This window comes from Lagenorhynchus albirostris, chromosome 1 (genome assembly GCF_949774975.1).
Source record: "Lagenorhynchus albirostris chromosome 1, mLagAlb1.1, whole genome shotgun sequence".
Lineage (NCBI taxonomy): Eukaryota > Metazoa > Chordata > Mammalia > Artiodactyla > Delphinidae > Lagenorhynchus > Lagenorhynchus albirostris.
Genome location: NC_083095.1, coordinates 132704841 through 132725040, shown reverse-complemented (window position 1 = coordinate 132725040; position 20200 = coordinate 132704841). Strand labels below are relative to the sequence as shown.

The 20200-nt window shown below is 60.0% G+C and overlaps 1 protein-coding gene across 2 annotated transcripts in view; it reads left to right on the top strand.

Annotated features, from left to right (window-relative positions):
* The first annotated feature begins 3954 nt into the window (after nucleotides 1-3954).
* CSPG4 (chondroitin sulfate proteoglycan 4) overlaps nucleotides 3955-20200 on the top strand; it is a 37580-nt gene continuing 21334 nt past the window's right edge. Inside the window, exon 1 of one of the 2 annotated variants that reach the window (XM_060154570.1) lies at nucleotides 3955-4144. In XM_060154570.1, coding sequence (XP_060010553.1) covers nucleotides 4057-4144 — 88 coding nt within the window. In that variant the 5' untranslated portion in view covers nucleotides 3955-4056. Of the gene's footprint in view, nucleotides 4145-13185; nucleotides 13345-20200 lie in introns of those variants that run through there. The other variant, XM_060154580.1, reaches the window with a different exon arrangement.

Genomic DNA, 20200 nt, shown 5'->3' with positions numbered 1-20200 from the left:
CCCCCATCCCTCCTGATCCTGGCTGCCTGCACTTGGAGGAGCCCCACGGATGCCGCCAGCCACGAGTGGGAGCAAGACCACGCCTAGCATAGGCCCTGGCCTGGGGCCCACCACCGTGGAGCTCCTGGCCATGTGACTACAGGGCCACAGAATCGGGGCCAAAAAGCCCGTGTCCCCTTGCACAGTAGTGGCCTGAGTGCTATATGCTTCATGGCAGAGGTCACTTCCCTGAGGTTAGGACACAGCGTGAGCTGAGGCACTGTCCCATCTAGGACACAAGCACCGGCCATTCACCAGCAAGCTGGCTTTGGCCACAAGCTCCCTGGGTGGGGCCCAGGCGGTCAGAGTGCAAAACACAGAGGCATTCAGATGCCAGGCACTGGCCAAGGGCAGGACTGAGCCACAGCCGCTGCCAGAGCAGGCGCTCTTCGTCCAAGAGGCATGAGGATAAGAATGACCAGGGGGGCCTGGCCGGCACGCCTGGCTGAACTCTGCCAGCAGAGAAGCGGCAGAGTTGTCTGTTCTCCCAGAGGCCGATCACTTGGGGAAACTGAGGCAACACACACCACAGGTCACTGTAGCTTCAGAAAAATTTGAATCCTCCTTCATCCCTGGGGCGTGGGCATCCTTCTTCAAGTGTGTTCTGAGTCTTCCTCTCCCCTATCCCAGGTACCCTGTCCGGTGATTTGCTGGGAAGAAATCTGTCCAGGGGGCCAGGAGGCATTGACTCAACTACGTGTGCCCTGGGGGGCACTGGGAGAATACAGAGATCAGTACTCGAGGGAGTCTATGGAAAGGGAGGTCAGTGGTGAGAAGGAAGGCTGCGAGGGCTTCCTGGAGGAAGGTGAGATACGGCGACAGAGGCAAGGGCAGTCGGGGATGGTCACCAGGGACACCCGGCCAACCCAAGCCAGAGAAAGTCAGGGCAAAAGTCAGAAGGCAGAGGAAGAAGGCCTGAGGATGCTAGGGAGGCCCTGGTGGGCTCTACTCAGGATGGGGATGTGGTAGGGGCTTCAGTGGGGGCATGCCGAGGAGGCTGGGGAGAGGACAGTTGAGGAGCAGGCACTGCCTGGTCTAACAGCCTTTGCTCTGAGACAGTAAGAGGAAGTCAGGGATCAGTTCCCAGGCAACAGGAGGCCTCAACTTTCTGCCGGTTTTCCTGGCATGAGGCTGCTCAGCACAAGGCGGGGGGTCAAGTTCTAGGCTATAGGCTGAACAAAGGCCAGGCCTATGTGCGCCGGTGCCCCAGCATCCCTTCTCCACTAGAGCCTCAGTCTTCTCATCAGTGAAAAGGGAACACTGTCCCCCAACACACACACTCCCCAGGGTTGCCAAAAAACCAGGTCAATGTTTTGTAAACTGAGAAGTCCCAGCAGAGAAGCCAGTGTGGGCTATTACTGCCGTGCTTGTTGCCATTATTTTTCCAGGCCTGTGTTTCTCTCCCCGGTTAGCAACCAGGCAGGGGGAGGCTGCAAGCTAATCCTGACCTGAATCTCAGCTGTGGGCGGGAATTCCGTCTGGAGGCTCCACAGACAGACCAATGACTCCTGGTAGCGGGTGGGTAAATCTGTGTGGGTGGGGATCAGGGGAGGACATGGGAGAAGATGGGGAGGGGGAAGGATGGGCAGATGGGGTGGGCGGAAAGCGCCACCCACATTTTTGATTCATAAGCAAAAGTCTTCTCCTCCTTTCTTTTTTCATTTCTAAAAAGAAATCTCTTTTCCTCCAAATGTTGTCTTCTCAGCAGCCTCCGCAACTCTGGGCCCACACTTTGCCAGTAATTAGCCCTTAACAAGGACCAGGTGCCTTGCTGACCTGGGGAGAAGGAAAAACAAGGGACAAGTGCAGAATCAATGGCTTTATTGCCACCGAGGCCAGCTGAGCATAGCCCCGACCCAGGCTTCCTAGGGTGAACTGGATGGGAGTTGTTGCGTTTGCCAAAATCCCCACAGAACAGCAACAACTGGCTTCTTACTCAACCCCAGCATGCATTTATTGAGTATCTACTGTGTGCAGCCGCCTCTGGAAGCTAAATGCAAACTTTGAGACACATGGAGGATGTGTAGCAGGACTACAGGGCAAGGAGGAAAAAAGACAAGCATATGTTGAGCACCTGCTGTATACCTCGGGCTGGGCACTTGAGGTACGTTAAAGGATTTAATCCTGGGACTTCCCTGGTGGCGCAGTGGTTAAGAATCCGCCTGTCAATGCAGGGCACACGGGTTCGAGCCCTGGTCCAGGAAGATCCCACATGCCGCGGAGCAACTAAGCCCGTGAGCCACAACTACTGAGCCTGTGCTCTAGAGCCTGCAAGCCACAACTACTGAGCCCACGTGCCACAACTACCGAAGCCTGCATGCCTAGAGTCCATGCTCCGCAACAAAGAAAAGCCACCGCAGTGAGAAGCCAGCGCACCGCAACAAGAGAGTAGCCCCCGCTCGCCACAACTAGAGAAAGCCCACGCACAGCAACAAAGACCCAATGCAGCCAAAACTAAATAAATAAATTTATTTTTGAAAAAAAGCATTTAATCCTCACAAAGCCAATTTTACAGATGAGGAAACTGAACTACAGAGAAGTGAAGTGACTTGCTCAAGGTTGGACAGCTAAGCAGGAGAGCTGGGATTTGAACCCAGAGCCCTGGTTACCACTGTGCTGTGGTGGTAAGAGCCCTGGGCTTGGGGTCAAAGACCTGGCTCCACCTCTTTGCAGCTGTGTAGACTTGCTCAAGTCCCTTAATCTTCCTCAGCTTCAGTTTCTTCTATTGCAAAACGGGGCAAAATTTTGTTGCAAACTCTGAAGGGCCGTACCCATGATAGGACTGTCATCAGGCAAGGGGAGGGGCTGGGGAGACAGCAAGTGGTGGGATGGGGTTGGGGGGTGGGCTGAAGCAGGCAGGTGTGACAGAGAGATTCTGATGGAGGAAAGGAGGGGGAAACACTCCAGGGGTACTCTTCCACCCATTCACTGGACAGAGAAACCGAAGCCAGGCACCGCTGATGCTGGGGCTAGGCAGAGCGCAGGCAGAGCCTCTAGGTGCTGGACGCTCTGCGATAATATTGCCCTTTCTCCTGCTTGGGACAAGGCTGATATTGTTGCCTGGGAGGGAACCAAGAGGAGCAGGACCCCAGCCTGAAGCTGTTAGGTAGGCGCTAAATCTAGGGTCAGATTTCCAGGAGGCAGCCCAGGAAGTTGAAACAGCCAGATTCAGGAGTCAGGCGGCCTGGGGTTCTGGTCCCATGTGGCCAGGGACCTACTCTCCATCTGGTGGCCTTGCAAGAACCACTTCCAGCTCTGAGCCAGCTTCCTCCTCCATAAAGTGTGGGCAGGAGTGTTGTCACCCACCTTGCAGGATTAGTTAGAGGCAACTAAATGATACCAGGGAGTTGAGAATCCCTCCTGCCTTGTGGAAGACTCTAGAACATCTCTCCTTTAGAGACTGGGAAACTGAGGCCCTGTCAGGGTTGCAATGCCAGTGGGCACAGAGCGGGGTAGAACCTCAGGCTGGTGCTTCTCTGTCCAAATGGCGTCCTGAAGAGACTTCAGAGGCAAAGCAGCCCAAAAGCTGTCTGTGGGGTGGAGGGCATCTGTCCTTCCTCCTAGGCCTGGCGTGAGGACGCCCCTGCCACAACCCAGGCGAGAGCAGAGGGCAGAGAAGTGACGGGATTAGCTCAGCTCACATCTCCTCCCGGCGGAGCTCTCCGGGAGCCCTTGCGCCAGAGCCCAGGAGGTCTGGGCTCCTCTGGGATTTTGTCCCAAATCTCTAACGTGGAGCCTGGGGCTGATCGAGCTATAAGGGTCCCCTGACCCCTGGCGGGGAGGAGCAGTCCAGCACGGGCCCTTTAAGAAGACTAGGGGTTGGGGGGCAGACAGGACAGCCCCGGCCTGAAACCGGAGCGCGCGCGCCGGTCGGCGCCTGCCCCGCCCCCGTGTTAAGTAGGCGGCGGGACGCCCAGAGCCCCAGCCCGCGCCAGTTCTCTCGACTCGAGACTCTGGCGTCCAAGCTCCGGGCTCCGAACTCCGCTCCTCGCCAGTCCCGCTGCCCAGCCCGCCGCGATGCGCTCCGGCCCGCGGCTCCTGCTCTCAGCCCCCGCCCTGACCCTGGCTCTGACCTTCGCTACGTTGGTGGGACCAGCATCCACAGGTGAGTGAGGGGCCTGAGACGCCGACCTAGACTGGCAAGAGCTGTGGAGGGTTTCTTAGGTAGACGAAAGGGACAGGAGGACCCAGAGGGGGCCCCCAGACTGGGAAACGAGGGGACTGCACTTCTGCCACCCCAGGTTGGGGTCTCTGGCAGTACCACCCCACCCCCAGGGGATGCAGGACTCCCAGCCGTGGCTCTCAATCTAGGGGGTCATGTGGGCTCTGGTTATCTGAGGTTGGCCCCAGGGTCACTTCCCTAGGGTGTGGCTCTGTGCAGGATTGTTCTCTAGACCCAGTGGAGACACCCCAGTGCCGCCTGGGCTCCCTGTGCCCAGCAGGCTTTCTATGACTGAGTTGGTGCCCAAAGGACACATAGTGACAGTGAGAAGCGGGTCCCCCACCTCAGACACCCAGGCAAGGAAGGGGGAGTGCTGCAAGGCGTGAAATGGGGAGGAAGCCACCCTGCCCCACCCTGTGTGGGGCCCCACAAGCACCCCAGCCTCCTGGGGCCTCCTCCAGCTGCGCCCCAGCTCTGCTCCTGTTCCCCTTGTTCCTGGGTGCATTTTCTGTCTGGCCTCTTCACCACCACCTTCCTCCTGGCCTCCTCCTCCTCCTCCTGTCTTCTCTCTCCTCTCTCCTCACTGAGAAGGCCTAGTTAGTGACAGACAGGACCACCCACTCTTCAGCCTCCTAGAGGCAGGGCTGGTGCCCCTCAGATATCCTGTGCCCCTCAGACAGCTCTGGGCACCCCCCTGCCACACCTCCCTGTCCCAGGCATTGGTGCTTGCTTCCAGCAGAGACTGCCGTCTGAGAGGTGCTAGGATGTAACTGTCTCTATTGCAATGCCAGAAATCCCACCGTTATGGCATTCTTCCCTTAGTTAAGGCATGGTCTAGTTATGCCGTAAGAACTGTGGCCTCAGGACCCATCAGTCATTACTACCCATGTACGTATGAATCAGTGCTTCAGCCTACATCTTTCAGGACCATTCCCAAGAACAACTTTGAGCAAAAGAAGGGCCTGAGTCTCCCTTCCAGGGACCTAGGCCACACCCCTCTCCCCATTAGATGGCAAAGGCAGTTAGAATGGACAGTAATCACGAGGCACCCAAAAGGGAAATGAGTCAGGAGAGGACCCCCCAGTGGAGTGAGTCAGAGCTGGATCCCCAGGCTCCCTGTTCCTGTCCCCAGGGACCCCATCTTTCAAGGTCTCAGGGCCTGGGTTGTGGGCTGGGCCTCTAGAGGGATAGGAAGGGGGCATCTGAGCTGACTAGAGAGGTCTGCTTGCCCAGCCTCCAGCCAAGGGAGGGACTCCGGTACCCACCTCCTTGGGCTTCAACGGAGAGCCATTCTCAAATACCTTCTCAGCATCAACAGTGTGCAGACATTGTGCTGGGCAGTCAGGAGTGCACAGAAATGCATAGGCTGGACTTGGACTCATTCAGGAGGCAGGAAAGCAAATTAAAACTCAAACAGCAATTCCGATCGTGTCTGCAAAGATCCAGATGAGGAGAATGGTGAAGAGAAATTCAGAGGCAAGCTGGGGCAGGGCAGAGGGTGATCCTTGAGCCAAGCCTTGGAGGGTGGGAAGGGGATCTGAACTCCAGGCAAGGGCTCGACGAGCAAAGGCTCTGAGGGCGGATGAGCAGAGGGAGGTTGAGATACGGAGTTCCAGCAGCCTGGCTGGAAGGTATATATATTTTGAGCACAAGCCAGGAAGAGCCATTGGGCTGGGGCACAGAAACCTGAGATGGCTATACCCTATTGGCAGTGGGGAGCCGGCGAAGCTTCTAGAGAGGAGAGCAACATGGTGCCCGTGGGGTTTTATAGCATCAAGCTGACCCCGGCCCTTAGGAGGGATTTGGAAGCGGTGAGGGGGTGGGCGAGCTAGTATCCTGTCCCCCTCACAGGCAGAGCTCCCCTCCAAGAGCCCACCTCTGTTTCCATGCCATGTCCCCCTCTGTCCCCCATCCTGGTCTCTGCAATAGGGACAGCCCCTACCGAGGAAGGTATCACTCCCACCCCTCCTGGACACCCATAGCCCCAAAGGCCCCCAAGTCTCAGGTACCAGAGTGAGGCACACTGGGATGCTTTCCCTGCACTCATCAACATTCCAGGGCATCCAGGTCATGGGACCTGAGAGTCAAGCACCTTTGGAGACCATCTGGGCCAACCTTCCAATTGTACAGACGAGGAAACTGAGGACCCAGGGAGGAAGCAAAGTGCTGTAACCCACAGAGAAGCCCAGCTGCCCAACAAGAGCCCCTAGGCGCACTTTGTGGGAGCTCCCCGCCTGCGTGGGTGGCTAGACTTGACCCCTGTGCCAGTGTGGATGCTAAGTGTGATGTCCAGCCGCTTCCAAGCCCTGTGGGAGGCCCAGCAGAACCACAGGCACTGGGGAGATTGGGTTTGAGCCGAGACTGGGTTTGAGCGGATGTGCTTCCAGCCAGGGGGTACAGCACAAGCAGAACTGGGAGGCCAGAGTGAGCACAGAGCACGCAGTGCCGGTGGCTCCCGCACCTCCTCCCTGCCTGGCATAGCTGACTTTGAAAGGCAGAGGGTGAGGGGCTCACGTGGGACTCAGGCGGGAGTAGCTGGCAGAGAGGGTTCCTGCGTAATCTGGGTGAGGGCTCTGAACTGATGGGGGTGTCTTATAGAGCAGGGCTGGGGTGGGGACGGGGGAGCCTCAGGTGCAAGGAATTGAACCAGGGTAGATTCTGTTGCCTCTAAGGATGGTCTGGGGGAACGAGTGGTGCTGGAGACAGCCTCTCAGCCTTGTGTGTGTCTGTGTGTGTACGTACACTGCCCCAGCCCTCTAGAGCAGGGCAGGGGCCAGGGCCCTAGGCCCAGCGCCACCCCCCGCCCCCCGGACTCTGAAAAAGCCGTTCTAGACCAAGTATAACTGAGCCCCGCTCCCAACATCCACCCGCCTGCCCAGCCAGGACAACAAGAGACTTTCAGTGCTGCCCGCCTGGGGGGCCCCAGGAGGGGGCTGCGCCAGGTGGGCCAGGCGGCTGATGAAGGGCCGGAGGGGAGTGGGGTGTGAGGAACTGGGCGTGCTGCCAAGGAGGGGGCGGGCAGGGGAGGGGGAGTTGGAAATAGCCCTGACCACACTCACTGGCGCACACAGATGTGAGCCCGCGCAACCGTGAACACAACCAGCGGTGCTCGCAGACCTGGGCTGGGTGGGGCCTTCAGGGAAGGAGGTGAGGACAAGATGGGAACAGGGGCTGCTGAGCTGCGCTGGGGCTCCTATTCAGTGCCAAGAGCAAATAAACAAGGGGGCCTTTGGGTCTGAGACTTGAGCCTGTTCCCTTCCAGGTCCCTCCGCTCCTTTACCGCCTTGCCGCCAACTCCTGGCCCCATCCAGCTCCCCTTTTGCCTCCAACATGCCCCTGACCCAATGTGGGTCCAGTTCTGTAGAGCCTTCCAGAGTTACGACTCGTCCTCCAGGTGCAGGCGTAGGGTGTGTTTCAGAAGTATTGTATTACCATTATTACTGAGTGTGTATGAGTAATTTTTGAATGAACCAAATTTGTGTGAACAGTTTTGTACTTGGATTCTCCCTGGGGTAGGGGCTCCTGGCTCTCTGCTTCTCAGGAGGGCCCGTAACTCCAAACAGGGGAGAGGATGGAGCTCTCTTATAACAGAGCTCCTACCTCCCGAGACACCCCGTGGGGGGCACTAACCATGTTATCCTGCAGCTTCACAGCTGCCCTATAAGTCAAGAAACATTCCCCATTTTACAGATGAGGAAACTGAGGCTCTGAGAACGAGAAGGACTGGCCTCAGGTCCCTCTTGGGGTACACAGGCCATGGTGTTCTCACCCCAACCACAGCCGCCTTTCCCAGATCAGGCCAGGTGGGCGGCCACCGACCAGTGGACTCAGGCCCCCCAGCAGAGGAGAGAGACGGGTCCTCAGGAGAGAGACAGGTCCCTGAGGACCCCAGATCTCTGTTCCCATCTCTGCAGACCCCTCCAGTAAGTGACCCCTACCTTTCCAGACCCTCCCCACTTCCTCACAGCATAAGCAGATCTTCTTCAAGGAAGCCCACCACTCCTCCACCGACAGCTGGGGTGGCAAATGAAGCCCCATCTGTCTCAGATGTAGGGTGGTGGCTCTGGGGCTGCTGTCAAGGTGGCTTGGTGGCACGGCTCCCTCATCTTCTGGACAGTGCCTCTCCTGTTGACCATTCCTTCCTCCCACCCAGCTCCTGCCCACGCCCGTGCCGCTCCCCGCCTGCAGAAGAGCCGGCCCCGCCAGCTCTGACGTGCATTAGCCAGGCCTCCCGCCACTGCTCATGCTAAACCGTTTCAGTGTGTGTGTCTCTTGCGGTTTAAGTGTCATGGTGGGTCAGTAAGTCAGCCTCCCCTCCCGGACCTCACTGCAGAGACTCCCCAGCCCAGGCCAGCCCCCCATGGTTCATAGGGAAACCAGGGCCCAGAGAGGGACAGCTATTTTCTCAGAGTCACACAGCAGATCCTTAGCAGGGTAGGGGGTAGACCTCTCTGCTGTTTGTCCTTGTACCCTGGTTTGGGTGTGGCCTTCCCCACAGGACCAGCAGCTCCCCGAGGGCAGACCTCCCATCTACTTTTCTCTGAGGTCTCCACTATCTTGCTGCACCCAGGACTGGGCCCACAAGGGGCATAGAGATCACTGAGCCAACCAGGGCTTTTCAGACTGTGTCCAAGGTGCTCCGGGGCTTTACATTCCCATATCTGGGAATACGGGATGCTTGCACCGCCCCGATCCCTGCACAGCAGTCTCATGAACATGTGTTTACAGATCGGTGTTTTACGTAAGATACAGTTTTGATAAAGTGTTCTGTGGCTTAAAAGAAAGGCTTGAAAACCAATTAATTGCTTTGAGTTAAAACGTACTGAGAGCAGGGGAGAGTCAGGTCACATACAAGAAAGGACTTCCTGGCTTTCAAAGAATACGGATCAAGATTGATATCAATGGCCCCTGGGAGGTGTCCTTCCCCAGGTGGAGCAAAGTCTGGGGACTTGAAGGCAGGGAGCAGAATGTAGTCCCAGCTTCCTCCCAGCCAGCCCTGGGGACCTGGGCTCTCCTGCCCCAGCATCCCATTCCTGTCCCTCTCGGAACCAAATGGGACACTCCTGAGTATCCAGGTAGACAGCAGCCTCATGGTGCCACCTGCCTGCAGGCCCAGAGACACCATGGCTGTGGCTGGGCCCTCTCTCCCCCCAGGAGATCAGCCTCCACATTCAAGATGATGCTGTGTCCCACAGGCTGGCTGATGAACTAGACCATCAGATAATAATCCATAATCCCTGGCACCCTTCCACCTTTGCCCAAGCTGTTCCTTGCAACGGCTCTTCTCTTCTTCTCTCCATCCTTCAAGGTCCAGCTCCAGCATCACCACCCCGGGAGGCTTTTCCAACCATTGATTATTCAGGCCTACAGCCTGGTCTGCCCCCCTTCTGGGGCCCTGCCCTCCATCTCTGTGAGATTACAGGCCTTTCTCCCCCTACCTTCATCTGGCCCCTGCCCCTGTTCTGTGACCTCCATCAGCGTGACACCCAGTAGGTTTACGTACATGGGTGTGCAGATACACACTTGCAAACACACACACACACATAGTGTTCTCAGAAGCCTGGCTCAGGGCCTAGCAAAGAGAGTGTCCATCCCGGAGCCAGAAGCCTGGGGGAAGCCCCCAACTCAGGACACACAGCCCCCAGCTCCACCACCAGGCCGGGGCCTCTAGCCTGCGCCATCCTTCTCTCTGGGAAGATGGAGAGGGGGTGGAGGAAAGGAGACCAACTTCCGTTCCCACCTAAGAGCAGCCCCCACCCCCGCATTCAGCTATAAATATCAATGGGCCCAGGATGCTGATTCCCACGACACCAGCCCTCCCTGCCCCTTCCCTTGTGTGCAGTGACTGGGGCAAGTCCAGCTCTCCTACAGCTGGAGGCCAGCCAGGCAGGCCTCCAGCCCAGACACACACACACACACACACACACACACACACACACTTCTTACCCTGGTGAGGGCAGGAACGAATCACCCTTTTTGGGCGTCTTGGAGCAGCTGAGAGTAAGCTTCCCTCCCGCCCCTCAGTCCTGACTCAGGCCCCACTTCTCCCTCCTCTGAGTCCTCAGCTCCTGGAACCTCTACAGGGCTGGGGGAGACCGGAGGCCAGGCTCACGGTGGTAAAGAACATGGTGTTAGAGAGCTTAGAATTTAATTCCAGCCTCAATACCGGTGACCTGGCCTTTCTGAGCCTCAGTTTTCTCCTCTCTGAAATGGGATAAATAATTCCTACCTCCTGTGTGTGTTGGGGATTAAAGCCCTTTGCTTGGAGTAAATGCTCAGTAGATGCCTGGTCCTGAGGTTGCTGTTATCCTCTTATTCCCATCTTCTTCTGGAGTGGGGCAGGCCCAGCAATGGTGGCGGGGGACGGGTGGGGGCTGGTTCCTGCTTAGGAATCTTTGAGAAAGTTTCCAAAGCAGGGGATTAGAGAGGGTCTGTGTGGGATGAAGTGACATGGAAAGGGGGAGGCAGGCTCCCAGGGGACCTGTCAAGCCAGCCTCTGCCCGCCAGCCCAGGACCCTTCAGAAAGGGGGGTGGGGATGGGTCCTGCATCTGACTGACTCACTGGGCTGAGGTCCACACACCTCTCCTGTGTGAGGAGAAGCAGGACAGCCCCTTGCAGCCCCACCCCAAAGCCTAACGGTCCCTTGGATGGAGATGGTTGAGCCAGGACGTAGCACAATCAATCTGTTGAACGAATGACCAAATGAAACTCAGACCCTGTCCCAAGAGCGGATGGGTGGGGACGGAGAGAAGGAGCAGGCCTCGGGACCTTTTATAGGATGGGGAGCCTAGAAGCCTGTCTTTTCCCTGCTCTCTGCCCACCCTTCAGGGGCCCCTCTGGAGGTAGGGGCTGGAGGCCAGGGCCCAGTGATGTGAGACGGCTCCCATGAAGCTCCCTGGGGCTATTACCACCACTCATTAAGCAGTAGTGGCTGCATCGTGAGAAGCAGGATCCAGAATGAAGGACTGAGGGATTCTGTCTCTCCTGGGCTGCTTGGACCCATCAGGGGTATTGGTGACGCCTGAGTCCATGTATGCGTAAGATCAGAGTTGGTGGAGGAGAGGGGAAGTGAGTCTCGGGAAATGGCTACAGAGTGGGGTGAGCAGCCTTGGGGAGTGCCAACGGGAGGGACACTGGATAAAAAGCCTGGGCCCCCAAGTCAAGATCCCAGTGTGGGGGCATCCTCGACTTTCACCCCCAGAGAGGTAACCTTCTGAACAGACTGTTGGGCAAAGACTGGTCAGCTCCCCAGATGTGTGCCAATAGAATCCAGGCTCCTGCCCCCGGCTGAGGCTCTATCTCTGGACATCTGGTGCCCATGTGCTTCCAGACACTCATCTGGAGCCCAGCTGAGCCTCGCCAGGGGCAGGTACTCAAATGGGAGCCCATCCTTCCAACTGTTGACAGCCCCGGGATAGAAGAGATATTGTAGGGACATGAGCCAAATGTGTAATGGCAGCCCTTGGGATACCTGGCCCTGCTGTGTGGCCTTGAGCAGACCTCTGTCCGTCTCTGGGCCTCTGGGTAGGATCTTCATTCTCCAAGGTCAGCTCTAAGCCTCTTGGGAAAAGGACAAAGATCTCTGCTTCTATCCAGAGACAGCCGGCTGCTTATCTGGGTCCACACAGCAAGGCAGGCTAGGCTCAGAACGGGGCTGAGAGGCAGCCCAGCCTGCCAGAGCTCTCTGGCATCAAGAAACCGTTTTCCTAAGTTGGCACGGAGCCCTGGGGCTCTCCTGGGATGAGAGCAGCGGCTCCTCTCCACCCCCAGTTCCCCTCTTCCACCCCCACCCCCGGCCCCAGCCCCACCCTACCAAAAATAAACCCAGTCACCCCATCTTGTACCAGCCAGACCCACCCAGCCCCTCCAGAGCCAGTTGAGTCACTGCTCAAAGCTGCTCCTTTTTTTAACTGTCTGAGTCACCCGCTGTGGCTGTAGCTGCATGACACATGCCCCAGGCTGTAGCCATCCCACAGCCCCCAACGGCACAACCAAGGGAGGGGAGGGGTCTGAATAGAGGCTGGCAGCAGGTGTGAGCCCAGGCCATAGCCTCAGCCTGTAACTCCTCCAGGCCCGGGGAATTCACCTCCTAGCAAGTCAGAGCCCAGACCTGTCCCCAGCAGTCCTGGAATTGCCCTGCCCGCTCTGTCCAGGACAGTCCTTCCACGATCTTGGTGACAAAGCCCGTGTGCATCAGCTCTGCCCCCACAGCTTTGCTTTGCCTCCAAACGGACCTGGGCCTCCCAGCATTAGATTGCCGGGAACAGAGGGTCTCCAGGTCCTGGGGCTGGGAGGAGGATGCAAGGCCTGGCCTTCTTGGGTACAGGCCACAGAGATGCCTAATTCTTGCCCTTTCTCGCCTGGATCCAACTGACCAGTCTGCCCAGAGCACTGTGAAGACTTTCTGTGGGACGGAACCCCCCACTTCAGATCTCCCCTTGCTTCCTCTATCTCCCCTCTATTCAGGGCGTCTGCTGGGCTGCAGATCTCTCTCCGCGGACCCCTGCCTGTCTCTGTGTCCTCACCAAGGCTGTCTCTCCATCTCTCTCTCCCCATCCCTGCGTCTCTCTCTCTGGCTGCCCTGTTCTCTTTCCTTTACCCAGTGCGCTGGCAGGCGGCACCCGCACCCCCAGAGGTCCTTCTCTGCCTCCTGTGCCTTGCAGACATGTAACACACCCTCACCTCCACCCATTCCCACAAAGGACTCTGGGCCCCAGGGACCGATTCTGAGAGAAAATTTCCATCCTCCTCACCCAAGTCCCCTCCTTCCCCTGCCCCAAAGAGCAGGCTACATCCTGTCCCAGGGAATGTCAGGATCCCACAGGCACTGCCTTGGGGGCTGAGAAAGGGGGGCAGGGGGCCTGGGAACGGCTCCACCCCCAGCGCCTGCCTGAGCGGGAGCTGTGCAGCCTCAGACCCCATCCGTCTCCTGTCTGTGGCTGTGGCCTCCAGCTATAAATAGGTGTTCTGATTCTATTTTCTTTAAAAACAAGCACCAGACTGTCACCACAGGCCCAGAAAAGCTCTCCCTGGATGGGGCAGTGCCCCACTCCGCCCCAGCCATTGTGTCCAGCCTCACCCCACCCCCGGCTGCAGGCACCGGGGCCCTGCAGGGCAGAGGAGGACTGAAAGAAGCTTGGAGGTAAGACAAGTGGGGGGCAGAGCTGGGGCAAGCTCCCAGGTGCAGCCCCTCGCTGCTGGGTCAGCCAGGGAATGTGGCACCCCTCCTGCCCCGTTGGGCCCCTCCCTCCTATCTTGCCATCTCCCGTCACCAGTCTTGTCCCTTTGAGGCTCACAGTGTTAACAGAGAGAGGTGACAGTCACACAACTCCCCAAGCCACGGTTGAGTCTCTTTGCACCCCAAATGCGGAGAAGGAGCTATGGGGAAGGGTGGGGGAGGACTTCTTCCCTGAAGGGGCATGAGGGCATTTCACAGGCAAAAAGGAAAGAAGAGCTTGCTGGGCAGAAGGCCCAGCCTGAGCGAAGGCCAGAATGGGGACCTGTTAGGTGCCCAGGGTCTGGTGAGGCTGACACGTGGGGTGTTCAAAGGAGTGAACAGGAAAGCCTGGCGGGGCAGGGGCAAGGTCACCCAGCACCTTCAGTGCCACACCAGAGGGCAGGGGCTTGATGGTGGGGCACTGGGGAGCCATCGAAGGCATCCAGGCAAGGGAGGAGGTTGGAGCACCTCAGTTTAGGTTAACTGTGACTGCACCTAGCAAAGGGAGGCAGCAAGGGATGGTGACCATGTGTCTTGTGGGATGGCACAGAGAAGCAAGAGGGGGAGACAGACTTGAAGGACAAGTCATGGAGCTGAATGGAGGGAACGTTCATTCATGGTCAGGAAGAGGGAGAGGGTCAGAGCAACCCTCAGGTTTCTGCCCAGCGGTGGGTGCGTGTGGGGCCTTCACTGGGTGGTGAGCAGGTTGGAGGAGAGATGATACTGAGTCTGGCTTGAGCGGGTGGCCTTGGGTTTGGGGGTTCCTATAAATGTTCCCGGTGTAGACGTCTAGGGGACATTGACCAGCAGGCCCAGAGCCCTGGAGACTTGGTGCTTGAGACAGAGATATGGGTACAACAGCAAAGAGGCAGTGCCTGAGGTCAGGGGAGAAGAGGTCGGCTGGAGAGAGGGTGGCAGAGGTGGGGCACAGCTCAGTGAGTGCTGACGGACTGAAGGGGTCTGCAGAGTTGTCAGATGGGGGTACTAGGCAAGGAACTATTCCAAGAGGAGTCAGGCCTGCCCAGCAGTGGAGCAGGGGCCGGGGGGTCTGGGGATCTCTGGCAGAAGCTGGTTAGCACAGAGGCCACCAGCAAGGACACTGTGGTGTCCTGGTCCACCCTCCTAGGCCAGGCACAGCACCAGTGCCAGGAACTTGCTCCTCTGCTTGGCTGCTGTGAGACAGCAATGCTGTTAGAAAATCCCTCCTACGGGGCAAATGTCACCACCATTTGATCCTTGCATTCCCTTAGGTGCTCATGTTTCATCTGTTGGTACCTGTGTATGGGCCTCCTGGATGGCAGATGCGCTGGCCCGGAGATACAGGCCCTGGGTCCTGTCCTCAAGAGCCTGCAGTCTAGCCAGGCCTGTGGCCTCTCAGGCCAGAGGTGGCTGTGCTGTACCCACTGTAGTGATCACACCTCCCCACCAGCCCCTTCCTGCTGGGCTGGGCTGGCCAGGGGCCAGGTGTGTGTGCGTGTGTGTGTGTGTGTGTGTGTGTGTGTGTGTGTATGTGTGTTGGGGGGCTGATCCCTGACCCAAGCCTCTGCTACCCCCAGTCTCCTGGATGTGGGACTTCTGTCTGTGGGGTCCTCCCACCCCTCCTTCCTATATTTCAGATGGGGGAACTGAGGCACAGATGGCTGTGGCTTCGCCAAGGCACACAGCCCGTTGAGCACAATCTGTGCCAAATTCGTCCAGGCTTCTGTCCAGACCCACAGTCATTGCTTCCACTGTCCCCCATCCCAGCTCACACACTCACTGTCTCCAAGGCCAGCCTGCCAGGCTGGGGGAAGCCCTGAGACACCTCCCCAGCAGCCCTGCCCTTAGCGGTTTCTCATCCCAGAGCGATGGGGAGACTTGGAGATGAGCAACAGGCGTCCCACCTCTGGCTTCTGCCCAAGAGAGGGGCTGGCCCATCAGAGAGCAGGCTTCTCACCCTGGGCAGAGCCCACACCCCCTGCCTCTCCACCCTCATCTCTCACCTCCAAGACCCCCATGGGCATGGGTAGCACTATCAGAGGTTTCTGGAATGTGCCATCTGCAGCCAGCCTTGAAGAAGGTCCCTCCCTGATCCGGTGGCCCCAGACCAGACCCCATCCAGCCACACTGGGAAAGGCCAGCTGCCAAACCACCCATCGAAAACAGATGCTCTCCCCTCCCTTCCTCCCTCCCTCCCACCTCCAACCCCGACCCTGAGACAGGGGGCTGAGGACTGAGGACCGAGGACCCGGAAAGGAAGGGGAAAAAGTGTGTCTTCCCAGGCAGGAGGCCAGCTCTCACACCCTCCTCCCACTGGGGCCAGCCACAGATGCTCCACTTCCGATTCACAGGCAGCAACAAAACCCACCCCCACCCTCCCGCCTTCTGTGTGCGCACCCCCCCCCGCCTTCTGTGTGCACACCCCCCCCCGCCTTCTGTGTGCACACCCCCCCCCGCCTTCTGTGTGCGCACCCCCCCCGCCTTCTGTGTGCGCACCCCCCCCGCCTTCTGTGTGCACACATCCCCCCGCCTTCTGTGTGCACACCACCCCCGCCTTCTGTGTGCACACCCCCCCGCCTTCTGTGTGCACACCCCCCCGCCTTCTGTGTGCACACACCCCCCCGCCTTCTGTGTGCACACCCCCCCCGCCTTCTGTGTGCACACCCCCCTCCCGCCTTCTGTGTGCGCACCCCCCCGCCTTCTGTGTGCGCACCCCCCTCCGCCTTCTGTGTGCGCACCCCCCCCGCCTTCTGTGTGCGCACCCCCCCCCCCGCCTTCTGTGGGCACACCCCGCCCCGCCTTCTGTGTGCACACCCCCCCCGCCTTCTGTGTGCACACCCCCCCCGCCTTCTGTGTGCACACCCCCCCCGCCTTCTGTGTGCACACCCCCCCCGCCTTCTGTGTGCACACACCCCCCCGCCTTCTGTGTGCACACACCCCCCGCCTTCTGTGGGCACCCCCCCCCGCCTTCTGTGTGCACACCCCCCCCGCCTTCTGTGGGCACCCCCCCCCGCCTTCTGTGTGCACACCCCCCCCCGCCTTCTGTGTGCGCACCCCCCCCCGCCTTCTGTGTGCGCACCCCCCCCGCCTTCTGTGGGCACACCCCCCCCTTCTGTGGGCACACCCCTCCCGCCTTCTGTGGGCACACCCCCCCCCGCCTTCTGTGTGCGCACCCCCCCCGCCTTCTGTGTGCGCACCCCCCCCGCCTTCTGTGTGCGCACCCCCCTCCCGCCTTCTGTGTGCGCACCCCCCCCGCCTTCTGTGTGCGCACCCCCCTCCCGCCTTCTGTGTGCGCACCCCCCCCGCCTTCTGTGTGCGCACCCCCCCCCCGCCTTCTGTGTGCACACCCCCCCGCCTTCTGTGTGCGCACCCCCCCGCCTTCTGTGGGCGCACCCCCCCCGCCTTCTGTGTGCACACCCCCCCGCCTTCTGTGTGCACACCCCCCCCGCCTTCTGTGTGCACACCCCCCCCCCCCGCCTTCTGTGGGCACACCCCCCCCCGCCTTCTGTGGGCACACCCCCCCGCCTTCTGTGGGCACACCCCCCCCGCCTTCTGTGGGCACACCCCCCCCGCCTTCTGTGTGCGCACCCCCCTCCCGCCTTCTGTGTGCGCACCCCCCCCCCCGCCTTCTGTGTGCACACCCCCCCCCGCCTTCTGTGGGCACACCCCCCCCGCCTTCTGTGTGCGCACCCCCCCCCGCCTTCTGTGTGCGCACCCCCCCGCCTTCTGTGTGCGCACCCCCCCCGCCTTCTGTGTGCGCACCCCCCCCGCCTTCTGTGTGCGCACACCCCCCGCCTTCTGTGTGCGCACACCCCCCGCCTTCTGTGTGCACACCCCCCTCCCGCCTTCTGTGTGCGCACCCCCCCCGCCTTCTGTGTGCGCACCCCCCCCGCCTTCTGTGTGCGCACCCCCCCCCGCCTTCTGTGTGCGCACCCCCCCCCGCCTTCTGTGGGCACACCCCGCCCCGCCTTCTGTGTGCACACCCCCCCGCCTTCTGTGTGCACACCCCCCCCCGCCTTCTGTGTGCACACCCCCCCCCGCCTTCTGTGGGCACACCCCCCCCCGCCTTCTGTGTGCACACCCCCCCCGCCTTCTGTGTGCACACCCCCCCCGCCTTCTGTGGGCACCCCCCCGCCTTCTGTGTGCACACCCCCCCCACCTTCTGTGGGCACACACCCCCCCGCCTTCTGTGTGCACACCCCCCCGCCTTCTGTGTGCACACCCCCCCCGCCTTCTGTGTGCACACACACCCCCGCCTTCTGTGGGCACACACCCCCCCGCCTTCTGTGGGCACCCCCCCCGCCTTCTGTGTGCGCACCCCCCCCCGCCTTCTGTGTGCGCACCCCCCCCCGCCTTCTGTGTGCGCACCCCCCCGCCTTCTGTGGGCACACACCCCCCCGCCTTCTGTGTGCACACCCCCCCCGCCTTCTGTGTGCACACCCCCCCCGCCTTCTGTGTGCGCACCCCCCCCCGCCTTCTGTGTGCGCACCCCCCCACCTTCTGTGTGCGCACCCCTCCGCCTTCTGTGGGCACACACCCCCCCGCCTTCTGTGCGCACCCCCCCCGCCTTCTGTGGGCACCTCCACCCCCACCCCCCACCCCTGAACCCACAGCACTCAGCTCTGGAGCCACACCCACAGGGGCTCGAGTCCCAGCCTTGCAGCTGCTCATCGAACAGATAACTGCTGTCTTTGCCCCTCAGTTTCCTCACCCGTAAAATGGGAGCAGCTTCACAAGGACCCTGCTGCAGTGGGGGACTGCAGACCCATGCCAGGCGAGGGTCCTTCACTCTGTTTCTTCCCTGCCGGGACCCCTACCTCAGCCTGGGCCCACTGAGATGAGGATCCCACCTTGCTTCTGGGGCCAAGAAAGCCAGAAGGAACGGGATGTGGAAAAGGGCATAGACATCCACTCAGCTGCCCCATAAGGAGGAAAATTATAAGGCAAGGGAAGGCCGCTCGGAATTGCTCCATGCCACAGCAGCCCCACCCTGGGGAGCAGCAGGGCCTCCACAAAGACTCCATTGAGGGCCCCGCTTCCTCCACGCCCCTGCCCTCCAGCCTGGGTGGACTCTGGGCTGCTTCTTCCAGCAAAACCTCTCATTTTCCCTCCCACTTCCTCTGTGCCCCACGTGGCCCCGGGGTTGGAACATGTGGCTGGGATCCCAGGACACCAACCCTGCCCCTGTCGACGTCTGTGGACCAAGCTCAGCACCTCGCACCCCAACCCGTTCCCTGCTTCCTCTCCAGGGGTACTCACCTTCCAGAGGGGATCCCTGAATTGGAAGTGTTCCCCAGTGTATGCCACTCAGCATGGGTGGCCTCCGGATGCCTGGTTAGAGGACCAGTAGCTGAGATCAGTGACCAGAGTCAGGGCTCAGCCAATAGCTAAGGAAACTGTTGTCCTGCCCTGGCCTCCTTGGCCTTGCAAGGAACCAGAAAGGCAACCAAAGACGTCAAGTACCCCGAGAGTGAGTCTCAGGGCTCAAGAGTTCTTGGAGCGAGGAGGGATGGGGCCACCTTGACCCCAGCGAGATCTTCGTAGTGTTGAGACGGGGAGGTGGTCAGACAGGGCCTGGCGTTCCTGCTCTCTGCTGAGACAGCTTTTGTCTCCCAAGAGGAAGGCTGCTTCTTTAAGTCCCATGTGATTTTGAACTAACCTACCGTTGTTCCTATGGCTGTGGCTCACAGGGCAGGAGAGGAGCAGGCGGTCGGTAGGCCTCTGGGTTATTCCCCGGTCTGGAATCAGTGGGTAGGAGAGCCAGCGCGGTGAGCACAGTGGGTCTGCAGGTGTGTGAGCCTCTCGCAGGCAACCAGCCCTGGCAGGTAGTGAGCCACCTAGCCTTGGCTCTATGACCCCTGTGTCACCACCAAGGGCAGGTTATGTTGCCCCTTTGGTCTGACCTGAAGTCATCCCCGTCACTTTCGCCCGTTACCTTCAGTGGTAACAGGCTTGGTGGAAGGTCATAGCTCGGTTTGGGAGGGCTGAGCCTTGGGGGGGGACTATGGAACATGCTGAGGGAGGGGCAGACACCTGAATAGATGCCGTGACCGCTTCCCCCTTGCCCCAGAGCCCAGGGAGGCAGGCGTGGCCAGGGAGTCACGGTCCAGTACCCAGAGCCAGACTGGGCCCACCGCACCAGATCCTCACCTGCCCACGCTCACCTCGACCCGCTGTGACGCGTGGCGCTGCCCTGCACTCATTCACACTCAGGCCCACACGCAGCCCACTGTGTCCGTTCAGGAGTCTGCAGTGCTCTGTGGGGCTGAGTCCTCATCTCAGAGTATTTGCTTTCCCAGCCCTGAAATGGGCAGGAGCAGTCAACCTCACCTCCCCCAGGCAGTCCTGGGAGCTGAAGCTCTGGTTCTAAATCAGAGGGAACTTTGCACCCCATCCTCCTCAGGGGTCCCCTGGCTTGGCGGCAGAGTGCTGGTAAAGAAAAAGCAAGTCCCTTGGAGGCGTGAGAGGAGGGGATCAGGCCTGAGGTCCAGAGGGCCTGGGTGATGGGAGCAGAGCCCCGGGCCCATCCCTGCTCTCACACAGGGCCGGCATTCAGCCCGCAGGTGGGCCACTCCACACACACACACACACACACACACACAAACACACACACACGAGGGGAGACAGAGAGCCCTTCATCCCTGCCTTGGCCCTCCCGGAACATCCCACCCCGCAGCTCCCCGTCAGACTCCCTCAGGGGGACTCTCCCAGCCTCACCACTGCCTACCCAGGGCCGGGATCTGGAACCAGCATCTGTCACCCCTGGTGCCAAACCCCAAGAGGCTACGGTGGAAGAGCCCAG